The sequence below is a fragment of the Rhopilema esculentum genome, chromosome 10 (genome assembly GCF_057945365.1).
Source record: "Rhopilema esculentum isolate cy_ngs chromosome 10, ASM5794536v1, whole genome shotgun sequence".
NCBI classification, from domain to species: domain Eukaryota; kingdom Metazoa; phylum Cnidaria; class Scyphozoa; order Rhizostomeae; family Rhizostomatidae; genus Rhopilema; species Rhopilema esculentum.
In genome coordinates, this window is record NC_142824.1 from 8,018,498 (window position 1) to 8,038,411 (window position 19,914).

The 19,914-nt window shown below is 35.5% G+C and overlaps 1 protein-coding gene across 2 annotated transcripts; it reads left to right on the forward strand.

Moving 5' to 3' along the window:
* Nucleotides 1-8: 8 nt before the first annotated feature.
* Nucleotides 9-19,292, forward strand: LOC135692512 (vacuolar protein sorting-associated protein 54). 2 transcript variants are annotated; one of them, XM_065210669.2, is made up of 26 exons: nt 9-746; nt 1,230-1,510; nt 2,366-2,495; nt 3,102-3,136; nt 3,530-3,673; nt 4,222-4,364; nt 4,788-4,887; nt 5,241-5,383; nt 6,402-6,534; nt 6,991-7,098; nt 7,220-7,275; nt 7,983-8,085; nt 8,982-9,082; nt 9,734-9,860; nt 10,348-10,529; nt 11,146-11,225; nt 11,850-11,891; nt 13,081-13,147; nt 13,994-14,099; nt 14,419-14,506; nt 14,853-14,974; nt 15,426-15,506; nt 15,617-15,724; nt 15,854-15,948; nt 16,471-16,623; nt 17,363-19,291. In XM_065210669.2, exons 1-26 carry the CDS (start codon nt 500-502, stop codon nt 17,367-17,369), a joined length of 2,982 nt encoding a protein of 993 aa, XP_065066741.2. In that variant the 5' UTR covers nt 9-499; the 3' UTR covers nt 17,370-19,291. The 2 variants fall into 2 exon arrangements, with proteins under 2 accessions (XP_065066741.2, XP_065066749.2); XM_065210677.2 differs by lacking the exon at nt 11,850-11,891 and having other exon boundaries at nt 17,363-19,292.
* Nucleotides 19,293-19,914: the final 622 nt, after the last annotated feature.

Genomic DNA, 19,914 nt, shown 5'->3' on the forward strand with positions numbered 1-19,914 from the left:
GTTTAGTTGGCCATTTCCAAATGGTGTCAACATGGTTTGATTTTGTAATCTAAGAAGCAACTGATTTGGTGGTCACTGAAGTGCTTACTTTGAACATTTGGAAAGGAAAAGAACAGGAACTTTTTCATGCATTTAAATGCTTTGATTTATCTATAATATTCAAGATATATTACACATCAAGCTACTAAATCTTATTTCAAATTGACCCCAGGAAGGATTTTGTTTTGCTCGATAAAGCCCGTATTAAAAGCCAGTTATAACCGAAGCCAAAAGCACTTGACATGGACAATTTATAAATCTAGAAGTTAACTTGGCATAAATGTTTTTGATAAGTCCGTTTGCCAGGTATGATTCAAGACTGTTCGAAAAGAACAACACGCTATTATGTATTATGTAAGTGAATTTCAAAAACATTTCGGACGAAGCTGGTGAATTTCTGTGGGCACAGTTTATATAAAGTGAATTGACATGTGAGAGGAATTTAATCAAATTGCCAACCATGTTGCGAATGGCAGATGCTGTTGCAAATAATCCTTGGCAATTTTGCCTTGTCTGCCAAGATAAGTATATTTTTAGCACTACTGCCGAATTTAGAAGGCATCTCAGGCAATTCCACTGTTCAAAGGAAGGAGGATCTTTTGTTTGTCACTATGGAAAACATGGGGTTTGTCAGTCACTTCCATTAGAGGGTGTGAACAGCAAAGACTACGAAGATCATGTTGAAAAGGTCCATGTTTATCTAGATGGTAAGATGTTTGAAACTCACAAATAGTTATATTTTCATCTCTGAAAAATAAAGCAACACCCTGGTATAACAATTTGCAACCATGTTATTGTGAAATTGTCCAATCATGTAAATAGGGCTAATTTTTTTAGTATACCGTAAATTCTCAATCTAGCCCCCCTCCCAAATAAGCCCCCCTCCCAATTAAGCCCCTTCTCTTATTAGCCCTCCTTTTCAGAATAAAAAATTTAATTAGCCCCTCTCTCAATTTAGCCCCCCCCCCAAATTTTCAGTGATGCTGAAATAAGTAAACTTGACAAAAAACAGAGATTTTCATTTTATTCATTGGTCGTTCAATGCTTCGCATCAAATCAAAATTCACACCATTCCTCTTCCAGTCACGACCACTTGACTCTTCCAGTTACCAATTAAACTACAAATATGTTTTGATAAAGTTTAATGTTTTTCTTAGAAGTATTCAATAATAAAATCTGTCTCTTTGAAGGTCGAGTGGACCCAAGTCAAGTTCAAACTCAACAGTCAAGCTCAATGATTGCAAAGCCAAAAATACCAAAGTTTAAAGTGGATGATGTAAAGACATGGACAAAATATTCCTCACAAAATCTTTCAAGTGCACTGAATGACCCAAGAAGGCATGGTCGCCACATATATCTTTTTACACAATTATGGGGAGAGAGCTTTGTCCCACAGGAGGTTGTTCCACTTACATTGTTGCCAAACATCCCAAAAGTGTACTTTGATGGCTATATCAAAAGAATGGAATTTGTAAGTAATTTTTCTCACATATTAAATCATTTTTTTGGATTGAATACAGTAAGGGATGTAAATCTCAATTTTTTGTACACTGTAGTTATCAATGATCCTAGGTAATGAATTTGCACTAACCAAATCTGTTTATTTAAATGGTGGTAAGTTTCATTTATTTATGGCAGGTTAATTTTGAACTTTTTGTTTTTGCACTTTTCTGTCACTTTGTCTCTATTTGTCTAATATTTACAATGCATCTCTGTCTCTATGCACCATTCTGAAGCATTGCCACATTTTATATTAAAAATTAATCCCACCAAACAACCAGTGTTATAACATAGTGAATAAGTAACACTGATGAGCAACAAGAATGAAAAACAACAAACACATAAATCACTTATGGCTAATATTTTGCACCTGCATATGGGGCTTTCAGAGCAAAAAAGATAACACAACCATTGTTATCGCATTGGAAGAAGGTGAGAAAAAGAGCTAAGCATTTTAAAAGACAGCATACACTATGATCTAGCAAGGTATATTCTGTGCTTTGATCTGCTTCAAAGCACAATTTAAGCTCATCTTTTAAACAGTGAAAATATTATATTTTCAGTTTAATGCAATGTATCATTATGTATCACTTTTGACACAATAATTCAGTGGAAAACATATTTGGTCTTCTTATCACAGAACAGAAAATATTTTTATCAAAGTTTTGGTATGTTGAAGTTTTCCATTTAGGCATGTTGCTCCATGATATCATATCCTGAATTACAGTGAGCAGCCTTAATTTTGCTTAAATATCATTCTGTTTTACTTTGTTTAATTTTTATTCTTTATTCTGATAAACCATCTATATCAAATATTTCCTTCAAGAAATTTATGGGGCATCAAAAGTTGAAGAGAACTCTTATGCAAACAGGAGATATATTGTCACCAACTATACATCCAGGAGATGTTGGGTTTAGTTATGCAGCATCATCATTAGCAAGAAAACAGAATCTTGGTAAGGACTTTTTTTAAATATCCTTCAAAGAATGAATTATTTTTCACTGACAGACTTTTTGTGGTATGTATGGGAACTTGTAGCTAGTTTAGTGGCCGTTATGATGAATTCTGCATAACTCTTGTGAACATCCAGAAAAAGGGCATTGTGTGAGTGGCATGCCTTTGGGTTCATATTTGAAAATGTCACTGGGTAGTTTAGTAAGTAGGGTAACAACATGCATTCATTGGATGCAGTTTTGTGTAATGGGGATCATTTCCCTTGCTCACATTTTCTGTTATGAAGGGAGGGCTAAGGAAAGAGGACAAAGAGGTCGAGTTTGTTGATTTTAGTTTTGAAAGAAGGCAGGTTATAAAACATAGGATGCAGGATGTGGGTAAATGGGGGTAAGAAGAACCCACATACCCTGGAGACGAACCAAAGGAAGTTGACAGAGGGAGGGTCAGAGGGTAAAATTGTCTCGGGACCTGGGCTGACATGATTTTCAAATGAGTTGTAGTAGCAACAATGTTTCAGCGGCTGGCTATGTACCGCTGATCTGTTGATGAATGGCAGTTTATGCCTCGTTACTCAAAAAAGTGTAATCCCTGCTTTTTGTATTCACAGATGGACCTCAGACTGACTTAGAAGCAATACCTGAAGTAAGAATTTTACCATGTTTTGAATTTTTCTCTTATACTTGCACCCCTAAACATAGGTTTGAAGGGTATCAGAAAATAGTTAGTTACGTTGGGAGTTAGTTAAGCAAAGTACAAGCATTTCCATAAAGCAGTCTCAAAATTTTTTTTCTAGTATGCTTGAAAATTATGTCCCACAGATCTGCCCAAATGTTTTTATTAATTGTCTGCCTATTTGCATTCTTTATGTGTATAAATAAAGTGCCTAAAAATGTTACTTTTCATCATTTAGGGAAGTTTTTTCTAAGCCAAAACACTTTCAACTGAAGTAAGTTACAAACTGGAGATAAACTTCTTTGAGAACTTAAATGTTTTCATAATTTGGTCATTTTTTTGATTCACTTCTTCTTTGTCTAGATTTTTCTTCAAGCCAATTTTACACTTGAAGATCCTTCAACCTTTCATAAGGTTCTTCCCTGGTCTAGTGTAAATAGTGGGAAGAATGAAGATCCAAGTAGGCCAATGTCACCAAAGAAGTCAAGAAAACTACTGCAAGAAAAGGTCTGTTGCATAAAAGCTCATTCAATTTGTGCATATGAGGAACCTATGAAATTTTATAGGCTAGGTAAGGATATCATGTGATGCATAAGTGCTAATTCAGATGTCTGCTTGTGAGTGTTGGAAGCTGTTTTCAAACATCCCACACGCCGTCTAACACTGTAATTATGCCAATTTGTTTGTCGTACCATTTACCTATTCGGTCGAAGAATTAGCATTATGGGTGGAAATTTCTGTGGCGTTTTTTTTCTAGCATCAAGTCAAGTTGATTATACCAGCCTGATGAATTAAAGGTGAAATGTTACCATGCTTAAAAACATTTAAACATTGCCCCTCTTAATCATGTGGTCGGTTGTTTATAGTGACAGAAGGCGACATCCACTGAAGCCATTCTTGTTTGATCTCAGCTCTTTACATACAAACAAGACTTTGCAAGGCCCAGTAAGAGTTATCTGTATTTAGTTTTTTATGTACCCGTTGATGCATAATATTTACAACATTGTGTTCTTAAATCTTTGTCATCAATAATTCTTTTTTCCTTCATTACCTAGCTTTCTCATTACCTCGATATGACGGAAGTAAGATTAGCGCAGCAGATTGCATCACGCTCTGATGATTTCTTTAGAACCATGTCCTCACATGACAAACTCGAAGTAGACGTCTCAAAGACATGCACTGACATTCAGCATCTTAGGTAATTCGATTTTCAAAACGTACGCTTGACATTTGCTTCCGATCCAGTCCAGGTTGAATTTTTTATTTTTTACGCCAAAGAGTTGTCATAAGAGTTTTACAATCAATAATAGAATTTTTCAGTGAAATTTTGAGCGTTAGCTTAGATGTCATATTAACAAATACCAGAGTAGCATACAGCTAAACGCTGAAGCGAAGAAATGATGGCAAATCGAGTTGATATTTACGACAATGACAGTTTTCCAAATATACTATCAATTCTCAGACAATAAGTCATTGTGCATCCCTACAATTAAGCTAAAACAACTTTGGTATGTTAATTTATTTCCTTGCATGTCTTAGTCTATGGCATTATAATCCTTTTTAAGCATATTTGTGTAATATCCACTTAATGTTCCTCATATTTCCTGTCTTTTTGTTGTAGAGTTCAAATGACCAAGATAGAAGACATATTAATTAAAAAGACTTTAAGTGTGATGCGACTGTTTCGACTTCGATCGAGGTGTATCGCTGTGCAAGAAAAGGTAAAGAGCTTAAGACTGTTTTAAAATCTAGGCCTTGGTATTTTTATGTTATCAAAACTTGCAGCAAACTTTAATGTAAGGCAATTTTCTTGTAGCAGTTTGCTCTTCAAAGAGAACGACTTCATTGAACTCTACCAGAATGTTACTTCACTTTGTTAATTGTACATTTTCTTTAGATGCGGCCTAATGCAGAAAATAATTTTGTAAATAATGCTTTGTAATTTAAGTTAATATTTGGTAAGAATCTGGAGCATAGGCTCAAGGGTATTCGAAAGGCAAGGCATTAACCTTGACACAGTTTTAACCTTTTTATAAATCAGAAATCAGTTCTCTCTTTTCTTAAACTGTTTCAGTTGAAGTTAATGGCGACTATTCACCAGACACAACCAACAATACAAGTGTTGCTCTCGACATCAGACTATCTTAGTGCCTTAGATTTGATTGACACTTCGCTGGAGATTTTGCAGCAAGAGCTAGCAGGAGTGCAGTGTTTCAGGTAAGCAGTTTTTTTTTAATCTAACTTTGAACCACCCAGAAGTAATAACTAGAAAACATATCCCTCGACTATTGCTATGAGAGGTGGTTGACGCTTAAATTTTTTGATAATTTCCAATCCTTTTGACAGTTGTGAATGTTTTTGAAAGTGTACAAGACAATACAGTTTATAAATTCTGCGATAAAAATTAGATTCACCGAAGCCGATTTATCAATTCTGTACACGATATTACTGTTTGATTTATAGAAATATCCCAGAATCCTGGAAAATGATCTGTGAGGATTTTTACTACTGTTATTTCGCAAAAAAGTTTTTGAATGGGGGCTTATTCAAGGAGAGCTTATTCGAAGTTGGGACCTATTTTGCAGCAGCCAAAAATAGTACAAGAGTAAATTTTCTCCCTTTATTCGAGGCTGGTTGATATGCTTAAAAATGCATATGTATTGGGATAAACCTTTTGTTGTGGAGGCAATACCTCAGTCCATAAGGGCCTATTCAAGGGTGGTATCTTATTTCGCAAGAATTGCTTTAGGGCGGGGGCCTATTCCGCAGGGGGTGGGCCTATTTGAAGGTAGGGGCTTATTGGAGGACTTATGATATATCTTTCATTTTTTTCTTTCTTTGAGCAATACCACACACATAAATGCAGATTACGAAAATTATTACGACATAGAAATCTGCTGCTAAAAATTTCAGTTCGAGCCCAATAACTTACATTGGCATTTTAAAATATCCCGAAATGTGCAAAATCAGTAAATATATTACAAACTGGCTGAGATCTTGCCTCATGAGCACATGCTCTTTTCCCTTCAAATTATTTAAATTTAGTTTTGGTTCTAAAATCTATGAATCAGGCCAAGACAACATTAATCCAAATTTATGACGTCAACTGTTGAGACTTTTAATGCTTACATTTTACCTAAAATGGGACCTTAATTTCAGATGTATTTATCTAGCAGTCTTTAATCTCTTTTTATTCATCTGAAGAAGTTATTTGCAACATTCAATTATGTTATAGGCACCTTGGATCGCAACTTTCAGAAATGAAAAATGTTATTGAAAGAATGATGGAAGCCGATTTTATTGATTTTGCCTCAGCGAATCTCAACATACCATCAAGATCTGATGGAGGCAATGGACTTTATGAAGAGGTATTTTTAATAATCCCTCATGATGATGTTTCGTTCGGTAGCTTAGAAATCTAAAAATTTGGCTTGGTCATTAGAGTACCGTATTTATTCGATTATAAGCCGCGGCTTAAAGTTATTTGCTGTCACGTTTAGCTGTGTTCAAGGGCGACTTATAAGATTGGGCGGCTTACATTGTTATATCTAGATTCTACCAAGCCTTCCTGCTACCTTCAAAATAAGAGTGCACGAGACGAGAAAGAAATACTTCTGGGCGCAACTGATGCTCGCATGCTGGAGGATATTGTTGTTGGTTCAACTTTCGATGTCAATTTTTTAGTTTAAGTACAGAATCATAAAAACTCTTAATTTCCTCTTTCAACATTTTCACTTGCTTTGAAAACCCATATAATCCAAGTCTCGCTATCGCTATCTCATTATAGGGTTGAGATGATTAAGCTCTTTCGGTCTGTCTTTCAGGAACGGTTGCTTTCGGTTGTGCTTGGCCTACTTCGCCAGAAACGGTTTCGTTTCTTGCATTTGTATAAGGACGAGGTATATTCTATGATAAAAACAACGATAAAAGAGGTACGTTTTCACTCTTTGACTTGCCTTTTACCTTTGAAATATTCAAATTTCGCTTGAATTTTGTTTGTGGGACTTTCACCAAGTCAGAAGAAATTGAAGTCGTTTCCTTTGTTCTTTTCAGGAGGTATATTCTAGTCTGTATGGTAAAAGTACTCTACCTGACAATGAAGAGGAAAGGTAAGGGTAAAATTGCCTTATATGTGAATTTTTTGCAAAGGTGGAAGAAAGTTAAGACTTGAGAGGGGTTTGCTGACAAAGGTGTTGAAATGGATATATGAATTTGGAAAGTAAAGAGAGAGAGAGAGATGAGAAAAACGGATTTAGAGGGCATTTAGAAGATAAGGTAAAGTGAAGTTTGAGGCAAGTTTAAGTAAAAGCGGGAAAGAATGAGAAAGGGAGAGAAAGAAGAAAATGTGAATGTGTATGAATGATAGGTGAAAAAAAGAAACTGGCATAAAGACTAAAGAAAGCTTGAAGGAGGTGGTTGCAAAATCCCAATTGGGTCAAGAAAGAGGAATGGGGGGGGGAGAAAGATGGTTAGGGGAAAAGAATGAACAAAAATTAAGTCGGAAAAGGATTATGTAATGCATAGCGAGTTTCAAAAATATACATTGTTGCGGCTTAATTGTTTCTGCTACATCATCTGAGAGCTGATTTGTTTTTGGAACTATTTCATTGTCATAAATTTTCATTCGACTTCCCATCACCATTTCTTCATTTCAATTGCAAATTTCAACTGTGTCTTGAGCAAACTTCAATCACTTGTTTGAAATAGAATGGAAATTCATTGGAAGAAGTCTTAGTTTGATTTGGAAGAAATTTTATCTACCCGTTACTGATATCAAATTTATGACATTAAAATTGATTTTGATGTTTGCTTTCAGTCCGAAAGTTGGGGAGGCTATCAGAGCAGTCACGCATCAGGAATGGGTCGCTATGATGGAGAAAGTGTTTGAGGTTTCGCTAAAGCTGTTGAAAAGAATAAAGGTATTTGGTCGCAAAATTTACGTTCTTGGTTTTCTTAGCTTTGCATTTGGTTATAAAAGTTGTCTATTTGATACTTTAAGTAGAAATTTGTCATAGTTTTCATTTTCAAGGTGATATGCTGGCCCTATATAGAAACTGTTTAAAGAAGTCTTAAGTATTATGCAAATTTTCTAGCTTAGCTTATCGCGTTATGAAAATAATTATTTTATTCTTTTTACTTGCACTCGCGTTATCTGCATATCGCTAGGTAAACTTTAGTTAATTTTTTGCAGCTTAGTAGCCATGCAGCTTAGACAAACGAACTTCAAAGTTTCTCATTGTATAACATTAAAGGCACTTTGTAGCATAGTCCAGAGTGATTCATTGCAGCATAGTCCAGAAAAGTTGTCGTTAGCATGGCAAAAGTTATTTCAACTACAACTGCAAGATTTTTTTTTATTTTCTGTCTCTATTAGAATTTGTCACATTAGCAAGAAGAAAGCTGACGCTCTGTAGTTTTCGCCTTGAGGTCGATGTACGCCGGTTTACGATTCTTGATACTAATTATCGGGATCGAATATGCTTCTTACAAATCACTTGGTAGTATCTCTCTCTTTCAGCTAAGTGAGGCATGTAGGAGTGCTAATTAGAACATACAGGATTCAAAATTATTAACAGAAGGTAGAATACCTATTGAGTAAAAAAGACGTTGATTGCTTCGATTTCTATGACATACGGGACATTCAACCATAAACATAAACTGTCTAAATAGTGTTTCATCTTGTTTTAGGCCCCCTCTTTTTCATCTCATCCTATTTAACGACCCTCCTTATTCTATAAGCGGCGTTAAACAAGTAATTTTCTGAGTAAAATACAATCTCTGTGCATAATTAACCAAAGAGGTTATCTTTACATAGCTTATTCACGAAAGTCTCTGCAAAGTTTTAACAATTGCTGTTGGGCATAATTTGGATGACCTAGAAGCAAGTCTCGATGACATCGAAACAGTGCCAACCAGGTATAGATTCTTTATTCAACCCTCACTATTTAGCCTTAGAATCAGCTCCACCCATATTTTTTCTTGAATTTTTTCTTAAAACGATGGAAATCCCAAGGAGTACCAGTTGCAACTAATAACCTTACAAAGTGCGACTCAAATTTTACTATCCTTCGATCTCCGCTACAATTGCAAATTATTCCTTACAAATGCCGCTAGTACCTGTGTTTGCTATCTCTGTAATAATAGTTCACTTGCTTTTATCATTACCAGTTTTGCCAATTTATCCTTATTTTCTTTTATGTGTGTTTGTTTTAACGACTCACGCTCCATCTGTCTGCTAAACTCATCTACAATTTTTCTTTCTTTGATCCTCTACCTGTTTTCCCGTTTCATCTCTCTTTCCCATCATACCTCCTTAAACTTACATTTTTCCCATCTTCTTTGGCCCAGAAGTATAGCCACCGTATATTAACTGAAATGCCGATTTATAGGCTGTGTCATAAAATAGAATTAGCATATTTTAACAAATGATTATAATCATATTTAATTTTCTGCTGTTCGTAAAAATATCATCTTTTTCAATAATTTTTGCAAGAAGGGGGAATAGAATTTTGATGATAATTCGTTTTATTTCTCGTTCGATAAAAAAACTATCATTTACTTTTTCAGCGATGACTGCACTTTGATAACCACATCAGAATACAACAGGCTTTCAACTGAAAGTAAAGAGCTTATATGGTCTGCTTGTGAGCTGGCCCAAATACGATGCTCAAAATTAATTACAATGCGGTCAAAGGTATTTATAGAAGAACAATCTATACTTTCGGCTATCTATTACCTTATGTTCCTACCTGAAGACTTCAAGTGTTGTTACTATTAGATGAGCTGATGCAAATTATGAGTTGTCAATAATTCTGTGGTTTTTGTATGCAAATGTTTGTATCATCTGTTTTTGACATTAGCTGGAAGATTTTGAAAATCGATGCTTCTGCGGTGAAAACCCTTTTTGAAAGGTTTATACCATGCATCGTGAATTTAGGATATTCAAAACGAAGAGACCAATTGCAGTAGATCAAATGCTCCATTGAAAATTCGGCGATAAATTAAAAGCAAAGGAAATCAGAGCGGACGAAAGCTCTTACTGAAGTAATAATTAATTATTCTTATATTTCGATGTTTATACCAAGTTCTTGGATGTGCAAAATTGTACGGTATATATTCGACTAAACGATTGTTTTCCCACTATCTTTCGTTGTAATCAAGCTGACAAATTTTATTCTAAGGGTGGCGCTCTAGACCAATTGTCGTCCAGTGACTTTGTGTTACTGGCGAGGGCTGTTGAAGGATTTGTGACAGACTGCGAAAAAGTTTGTGGAAGACAGAGTCATAATTTGAGGGGAACACTCTTATCTCAAGCAAAGAGATTTGTAGAGAAATTTCATGAAGAAAGAAAGAACAAATTAGGGTAAAGTTTAATTGTTATGAGCATGTTGACTTTGGTGTTGTAGCTAAAAATTCATCAACTCACATCTGAACCTCTCCCAAAACGATGCTATGATTACACATACTTTCTTAGTTACACAGAGCTTAGTTACATATTCTGTTGAGCTTTATACCCCCTTTGATGTTATTGTATAGTAATCAAAAGGCTCTGTCATTTTTACCCAAAATCATAGATGTAGAAATGTGGATGTCATTTGAGCCTCACTTTGTGTAAAATTTAAATAAGGTTAGGGGCGAGGAAGGCCCCAGGTAACTTGAGACAAGAAAAAACTACTGATAATGTATTTCGTTGCACTGTTATTGCTGGGGATACAAATAATAAATTCTCTGTCATTTGAGCCGATAACCATTCTTTTAATCAAGTAGCATGCTCGTGACATTCAATATATGTCCAATTTAACCCCATCAATTCATTAAACACAATGACATCATGCTGTAAGTTTGTTTATAATTTTTACTCTATCGCAACCATGGCCCATTGACAACCACCCCCCCCCCCCCAAGTTTTATCGTAGAAGCTCAAGACCAGGAAAGTTAAGGAGTTCAGCCATGCTAAATTTCTTGCACTATCGTTTCAGGTTAATTTTAGACAATGAAAGGTGGAAACAAGCAGATGTTCCAGTAGAATTTCAGACACTTGTTGATTCTATAACTAAAGGTATGAAAATGCTAGTCTCAATATTGCTAGAGTTTTTCCTTTTTCACGAGATACAAATCGTAACTACTCTTGTGTTAACATGGGTAGACAATCCAGTAAAGAATCCATCGTGCAAGAGTCTTCCAGCTCTCTCGGTCAGACGCGAGTTACTCGACTCCCTATAATAAAGCCTTAAATTCTACCCTGCCATACCAAGTAACTCGCGGAGCCAAGTATTTGGCTCAATATAAACAGGCCCTTCACAAGGTCTTGGTGAAGGTCTAAGGGCCTTAGTGAACGTCAGAAAATTGAGAAATAAACTTGGCATGTCGCTCAAATTACGCTAGTTGCATTCAGGAGAGATGCTTTATTGCAGGCGAAACTTGCTTAATGATATGGAACGTGTGCATTTTCTTCAATAGTTGATTATTTGCTTTGTAATTATTTCATTTTGCTTTGTAATTCGCCTACAGTATGTGACAGAAATCAATTAGTTTTTGCTATTGCCAAAATTGGCGTTAGTACTCAAAGAAAGCAGATTGTTTGTCTATATTTTGCACTGAAAAGTGCTTCATTTCACCTTATATAAACGTTCCAATATCTTGTACCTTTCTTTAATGTCGTGCTTTTGTTCAATGTTCACAGGCATGGAGTCAAACTCGGCATCACCAAAGCAACAAAAGAAAAGTAAGAGACAAAATCGCAATAATTATCGTTTCATTAATCGTCATTTGCTGCGAATATTATCACCTAATCTTTACATACAAACATTGCTACTAATTGCTCATTATTACAATGTTCGTATGTTAATCGGGAATTAATCATTGACCATGATCAAGGAGGCTTTTAGTAACGATTCAAGATAATGTAGAACGAGGCTACCAATTGTAGAGACATTTATTGACTGTTAAGCGAGATAGGGAGAAAAGAAGAAAGAAAGGATGCTTTGTGACAAGGGTCCATGGAAAGAGGAGGCCGAAAGTAAGTACAGTAAGCAGAGGTTATTTGCTTACAGTATAGAAGACGACAAGTAAAATCAGATCGGTTCTGAAATAAACGATCCCAGTACCTAATTTGCGATGAAAATGGTGTATGCCTTGCAAATGCGAGAGGAAAAGCAGAAAATAACTTTCTCAAGAGTAGCCAGTACATTATAAACATTATGAATAATAGAAGAGGCCGGATTTAGGTGGTTTGGCTATATGAACAGTGGTCGAAATAACGGCCGATGATCGGTGAAAGCCGACGGGGAAATGAAAAACACCGACGAGACACTGGCATGATTTATGGAAAAAAAACCGACAGGATATTTTGTCTTAGTGGCATTTTGTCAATTGAGTTTTGTCCGTGACCAATTGTCCGGTGACATTTTGTCCTCGTGCGTTTTGCCCGCACCCGCCCCATCCTACTCGATTTGGTTCTGTTTTTCATTATATCCTGTGTATTTATTTGATTTCCATGCAAGTAGTTCAAGCATTACATACGATCAATATCTAGCTCAGATGTTCCCAAAATGGCCCATATTAGAAGAATAAATTGCAAAAAACGCAAAATTTTCCGGTGCTTCGCCCCGAACCCCATTGGTGAAAAGCACTGATGAAAAGGAGAGAACCCATAGAAGAGTGAAATTTATCAGAGAATAACCAAAGGAATAAGAATATTGAGGTAGAGACAGAGGCAATTTGTAAAGATCTGATCCAGAGGGAACTAATAGAAAAGGGTTGCCAGAGATTCTTCAGTAAAAAATTGTTTGCATGAAAGATCGGTTTATTGATTGATTCGTAGATGTTGATTCACATCAATCATTTGTTCTTTTTCATTTTTGGGTTTTTTATAAACCTGGATTTGTAAAATTGGGTTGAATTCTGTTTTTTAGATCAGACAACAAGCGGTAAAGCTACTGGTTATTTGGTTGCTCAAAATCAACGTTACGTAGTCGTAGGGTAGGTCATTCTTTTTTCTGCTTCAAAACCCTGTGATCAGCTGAAGTACCAGTAAACAATCTCCTGCTAATTTGCTTATTCATGCTTACTCGATATAATTTCATCAGGGCAGAAACGTCTCATGATGGCGGGTTGTTGCAATGAACAAATATCCTCTGTGTGTGTGTGTCTAGGTTCCCTGTGGTTATTTTGGGCAGTACAATTTTCCCGTCTGTTTCCGCTGCTAGTAAACTGATGACGAGCATTATTTAAGGAAATAGCTTGAGGTTTATTGTTACTGCAGGTTTTACGAGGCGGTAAAAAGCGTCCAACACCCCAAAGCTAAAGTAAACATTTTGATTATAGACTCAAAGGGTGACATCGTTGTGCTCGATGTATAGTATCGTTTTTCTGACGATTTTCCATTACAAAATGTTTCGAGTTGTTCTTTTTGCTCTTTTTTATCTTTGTATATGATTTTGTAAATATTATTTTAAGCTTAAAATTATACGTTGCAAAATTGACAGGCTCCAACGACATGCTACAGATTTTATATTAATAGAAGGACAATTTTTGCATTTATTTGTGTATATTGTTTGGCAGACATCAAGTGCAGTTGTTGCTCCAAACGTGGTTTCGGTGTTCAAAGTTTTATTCCCATCAAGGAAATTAGTCGATTTTATCATCAAGTTTATATTTGGCTTAGTGGACGATGATTACATTATATAGGTTTTATCAGAATATGTAAATCATCAAATTTAAAAGATATTGGTGATGACAGCTTTTGAGGTGTCTCTGCCAACTTGCTCTGCCAATTCTATAATTCAAAACACAAACAATACAGCTATTATTTAATTTTAATTGCAGAACTTTGCTCCTTGTAATGAAGATGGTGGTAGAATATTGTCAATGTGTCGATGATACCCCCGTTCTGACTGCTGAAATCCTGACAAAATTGTGTGAAATACTTAAGGCAAGTTGTTATCAACATTGTATTTTCGAACATTGTCTGAGCAAATGAATCTTGAGACCCTATTTTGAAGCTTAGTTTTTGTTTTGACATTGGCTATTGAACTGCAGTACCCAGAACTTTGCCGTTGAATAGGTTTTATTCATCTACTATTTGTTTTATATCTTTTATTCTTGAAGATTGTTCAGGCATAAATTTCAGAGTGTAAACATCATTGTGATACCATCCTGGTTTCATTAAGCAAGAGTCTTCTAAAAACTTCCTTTGCGAGTGTGTCAGCTACGCTTGATGGTAACCTAAATGATTATACTTTCTCTAACAGAGTTATAATTCAAGATTATGCCAGTTGGTTCTTGGGGCCGGTGCCTTGAAGACGGTCGGTCTGAAGACGATTACAGCAAAACATTTAGGTACATGATCCCACTTTACTCTGTGTTTTCCATCAGCCTTTACGGAAAAATTTCGTATCCAACTTTAGCATCGAGAAGAATTTGTAGGGGTTGATAAAGGGAGTATCAGAGGATCTAGATGATATTACAAACAAATTTTGCAAGGAATGTTGCAATGAGCAAAAAATGTTGCAATGAGCTAAGAAATTGCAAGAAATCCTAGACCTGGTGGGAAAGTGCATTTTATTTGTGATAAACATGTCAGTAGCTATTCAGATAAAGATTCGATCTCAAAATAGAATGTAATCTAGATTTTTGAAGTGTCAAGTTTTGGTTCTGGTTGATTTTGGTTTTATTTGATTTTTAGGCTTGGCTGCGCAGTGTTTAGAAGTTATAATAATCCATATTCCTATCTTCAAATCACATTTCGAAGTCAGGGTTCCACCGAAACAGTATGTTTTACTGTCGCAGTTTGATCAAATCCTGAAGGCAAGCAATTCATCTTTTTCAACTGAGTCTTAAACACTAATGATAAGCGTTGATTCTTAAGAATGATTTTTCGACTTTTTTGCACTTTTCTTTAAACCCTTGGTCTGATTTCTTTCTTCATTGTTATCGAAGTTTCATTTTACTTTTGAAGCCTCACCAGTGACATGGTGGAATTGATAAGGAGAGGTGGACCAAAATTATCGACGAACCATTGGTCATCCCATGTTTCAAAATATGGCAAAATCTAGACTACTTTATTAGAAAACTGCATTCCAATTTATCTTTATTTCAATCTATGTACATCGATTATGCAAGCGAAAAATTCATCGATTGTTCTTTGCAGTTAAATCAGTTTCATTCACTAGCAGTGTTTGATGTCGTTTTTTCTTTTTGCTTTTTAAAATGAGTCTATGACAGAAAAAAAAGATAACTTCCTCCTTTACTTTGATAGGATTATCGAAATCACAGACATGAAATTGTTTGCAAACTTGTTAATCTTATGGAAGAGGTTTTTTCTGCTCATCTTCAAAAGGTGTGTATTTTCATTCTTTTCGTTACAGAGTTCGCCATTATCATCTTTGTCATTGCCACTGTAGTTTTGCAATAACAGCTCAGTCTTTTGATTTTTGTTCTTCTTTTTAGTATGAAGCCAGGCCTCCAATGCCTTCCAGCGGTATGCGAGCTATTGTGAAACAAATCCTCAAATTACATGAAACATTGTCATCTGTTTTCCAAGAACAGCAGTTGGAGGTAAAACAACCTTTCTATTTTAAACAAGGAGGCCTTTTTCTATCTTCAATGTTGATTGTGATATTTTCATTTTAAGCAGCTTAGCTTAATTTTGTCTTCTTGGCTAAGGAGCAGTGCTTATTTTTCTAGCCAATTTTTCGTGAAATTCGGAGATCTTTCAGGAGTATGCTTGCTGAAAAACTAGCATCTATAGGAATTGTGAACGATGGCAGTCCACAAAGTGGGTAAGTGCCAACTAGCAACTTCGGTTTTGTGTTACTAATACATTTTGTGAGAACGTGAGAACATTTTGTGATCTATTTTTCATGCGTATGAAAAGCTTTTGATAGCAATCGTAAATCTACGCTTGTTGCTTTTGAAAGCCAGTTATTAGCAATGAATTGGCATTTTTTGGCCTTATTTTTTTGTACAGTTATTGGTTGGCCTCATTAGAGAAGCCACTTGGTTTCTTTTCCTTGGAAGAGAGATTGAGCCATGTTTACAAAAGTATTGACATGTTGGCAGGGACCGTGGAAGCGGAGGGGGGCTACCTCAAGCCCCCCCCCCCAGTAATTTTCAAAATGTACTTAAAATCATACCAAATATCGTCCTGCTCTTGGTTTTTAGCATGTTTGAACCCCCCAAAACGTTTTAGCTCCCTCAATTTGAAATATGCTCCGCGGTCTTTGCATGTTGGAATTTTCATCTGCCATGACGTATCTTTTTTTCTACATTCATTCATTTATTAGCTGTCACTTCCCTTGCAGGCTTGTAACTTCCGATATTGCGTTTTTTGCTGAGAGTGTCAAACACTGTTCAGGGATGAACGATATTGGGCGAAAGTTTGACGAACTTTGGACTATGGTTAGAGAAATACGTAACAGAAAACTACATGATGTTGATAATAAGTTACCGAAAAGGTGATTTGAATGGTAGCTGCAATTCCATTATTTTTATAGTTGCAATCAATAAATTGAATATCTTATGACAGATGATAACAAAATTGAGATATTCACGTTTTAATATCGGCAGATAAATACGTAGTTTTATCAGCAACTGCAATCATTATGGGTAGTTTTGATCGCAAACTGGGATAATTAGAGTTTGAAATTGTTTATATTAATTGTATCTTCTATTTGAAACAAGGTTCGCAAAAAGTAGGGCTATCCTGTCTACCTAAGTTACAGCGAAAACAATGATGCGATGAATGCATCCTAGATTTATTCAGGAAATTGGCATGGCCATTTTATGAACTTATACATTCAACTAACGTTTGGTAATAGTAGTATCCTTCTCGGTTTGTCTGTTCTCGAACAGAATAATGTTATTGCCTAAAACCTCTCCCCATGCCACTAAACGCTGCACGTTTACATTTTTACTGTATCATCCCGCTGACCACTTCTTTAGTCTGGACCCTGCTATTACATTATCATTATTACATTATTTAAAGTTGGTATTCCCAATAGCTAAATACAACAGCTAATTTAAACCAACTTTCTACAAAAGAAAAATTTACAGAGTAATACTAGTACTAAAATTAAATATTCACATAAATAAAACTTCGAAGGGGGTTTCCACTGATGTTATTCTACCGAAAATTTTTACATTTACAATTATCACCCTTCCATTCCTTTATCAGTATTTTGAATTTATCAACAGACGGTGAGTCTTTTATAGTATCAGGCAGGTTGTTCCAGAGGATGCTGCCCCTGAAAGCAAACGAACTGGTGCCGTAGGTTGTGGTTTTGGCAGTTGTAATAGTGAACCTGATCGTAGATTATAAGTTAGTTCATTACGCTCGAAAATATTCCACATAAAGGATGGATTTTCATATGACAGACCCTTAAATCATTTACTTGAATCCTTTAGCCTAGATCCTTTGTATCCTCTGACTATATGTTTATCTGGGTAAATACGGTATTGGAAAATTATTTATCAGTAAAAAATTCTTGTTAATTTCAACATTTACCTAGATATTCTATTAGTAATTAATCAACCAAATACTGGAAATTGTCTCAAATTTAGTGAATGTCGCTATTTAAGACTATTTTTTACATTCTAAAACTAGTATAAAAGGGAGGAATTCAGCATTTTGAATTGTGTTTGTTGTTGTTTTGTTCGCCTATTTAATTTTGTTAGACAGAATAGGTGCAGTTAAAAGAATGAGTTTCTAATTTCTTTATCAACACTTTTTGCTGATACAACATGGAACAAGAAGGGCAAAAGCAATAACCACTTTTCAGTTCATGTCCTTGATTTTTACCAGTCTCATCCTTTTCGAATTGTTTCTTCCTAATAGAATCCTGGACTGTTCTCTAATATTCATCTTCGTATGATCTGGGAACCTTAGCTCCTTCCTGTCGTGATTTTAGACAAATATTAGATGAGATCGATTCGTCTCATGAGTTTCTGCACAGGTGCCCAGTTTAGTCAGTGCAACTAATTTGGGCCTCCTCAATTTCCAACTTGTCACTCTTGTAACGCAAAAAGAAAAAGCAAAGGTATCTGTTATATTACAATGTCCCATTTGAGTTGATCCTCATCAGTTATGCGAGCTGCTCTTTCTTCCATCTCATTTTAATTGCCCTTCTCCACAGTCAAGCAGAACAAACATAAGAGAAATTTCCTAAGCTTCTGATTCCTAAAATCAGAAATTATGTAATGTTTAGGCCATGATTTGTATAACATATTTTACTTTGAAGATTTCACGACATGCTCATATCGATACACGACATAGTTTCTCAAAAGAAACATCAGTTAGGTAATTAGCTGCTGGAGCTTGACGCAAGAAGTACTGTACGTTCTTACGCGCATATTGTGTAAATGTTCTCGACTGATCACAAAGAAGCAGGAGAATCAGTGCTGCGATGCGGAAATAAAGAGACTGTGTTTTTTGACGGACCAAGCAAGAAGAAAATGAAGGCACTGTATTACGGGCAGTTCATTCAAAAGCAGTGGTAATCTTTTATGAACATTATAAATTTTTAACTTTGATTGACTTTATCTTACGTATATTTTCGTGGTGACCTTAAAGTCAACTAGTGCTATTCCCCCACTGCTAGGGGTGCAATTGAGAAAGTGGTAAACAAACCGGGACATGTTGGCGTCGGCCAGCTTTAATTGGCTGAAACGATTTGCAAACAAAGCATCCTACTGGACGAGAACAAAATTCCGCTTTGCTGGCATTCTTCACCACAATGCAATCTTGGCTATTAGATCTCATATCACTATTTGTTCATTTTATTTTTTAATTTTGTAATTACACATTTTTTAGGAATATAGTCTATAACAATATGTAGGCTCTAAATCGCTAGAATTGAAGAATAATTGAAGAATAATGTCAGGCTCAAGCTTCATCAAGGCTTAATTTTTTATTTATCTTGGTTTTCTAACAAAGCAAAACAACTGTAACTTTCACGTGTTAGTTATATATGATATGAAATAAAATCGTCCTTTCTGTGAGCTACCAACTCAGTGTGACTCTGTGATTAGATTTGGTATTTCAATACCATATTTATTTTTCTGTTCTGTTATTGTTAAGGTTTATGACGAAGCAACACATCAAGAGGTATTTGAGCTTTTTTCTTAGACCTTAAGGCGAATTTAAATCTTGTTTTCGGCAAGAATTGTTTAAGAATAATCTTAGGTTCAAGATCGAATTTTTTACGAAAATTGAGGCTCTGCAAAAAACTAGGTATTCTTATAGAAATAGTTTGTAGCTCGTTCTTGATGATGTGGTAATCGGAACAGGGTAATTTTTCAGTTATAATTCACAAATGATTCTTTTTGACACAGAATTTGATATAAGAGGAACAAATGATAAAACGAACGAATTTGAGCGGCCGTAACTGTTCACTGTTTTAATGCATTCTACTTTCTCTAGATTAGGAGTGTATGTTTTCGAATCCCTTTCTAAAAGCGCTGCGTCATAAAAAATTAACGCCTTTAAAAAAAGGCCGGCGTTAAACGGGCAGACGAGGTACAGAGTTCTAAAGTGATGATGTCGCAAAAATTTGAATTTGGATCACATAGCCTGAAAGAGCATCGTGAAATACCTCTAAATGTGCAAAATCAGTCAAATGTGTTACAAATTGGCTGAGATAAATATCGGCTCTTTCCCCATCAAACTTCTGTGTCATAATAACAGTGATTCGTAGCAAACTCCAAATCGTTTATTGGCAATAATATCTCAACCGAATTTAAACATATTT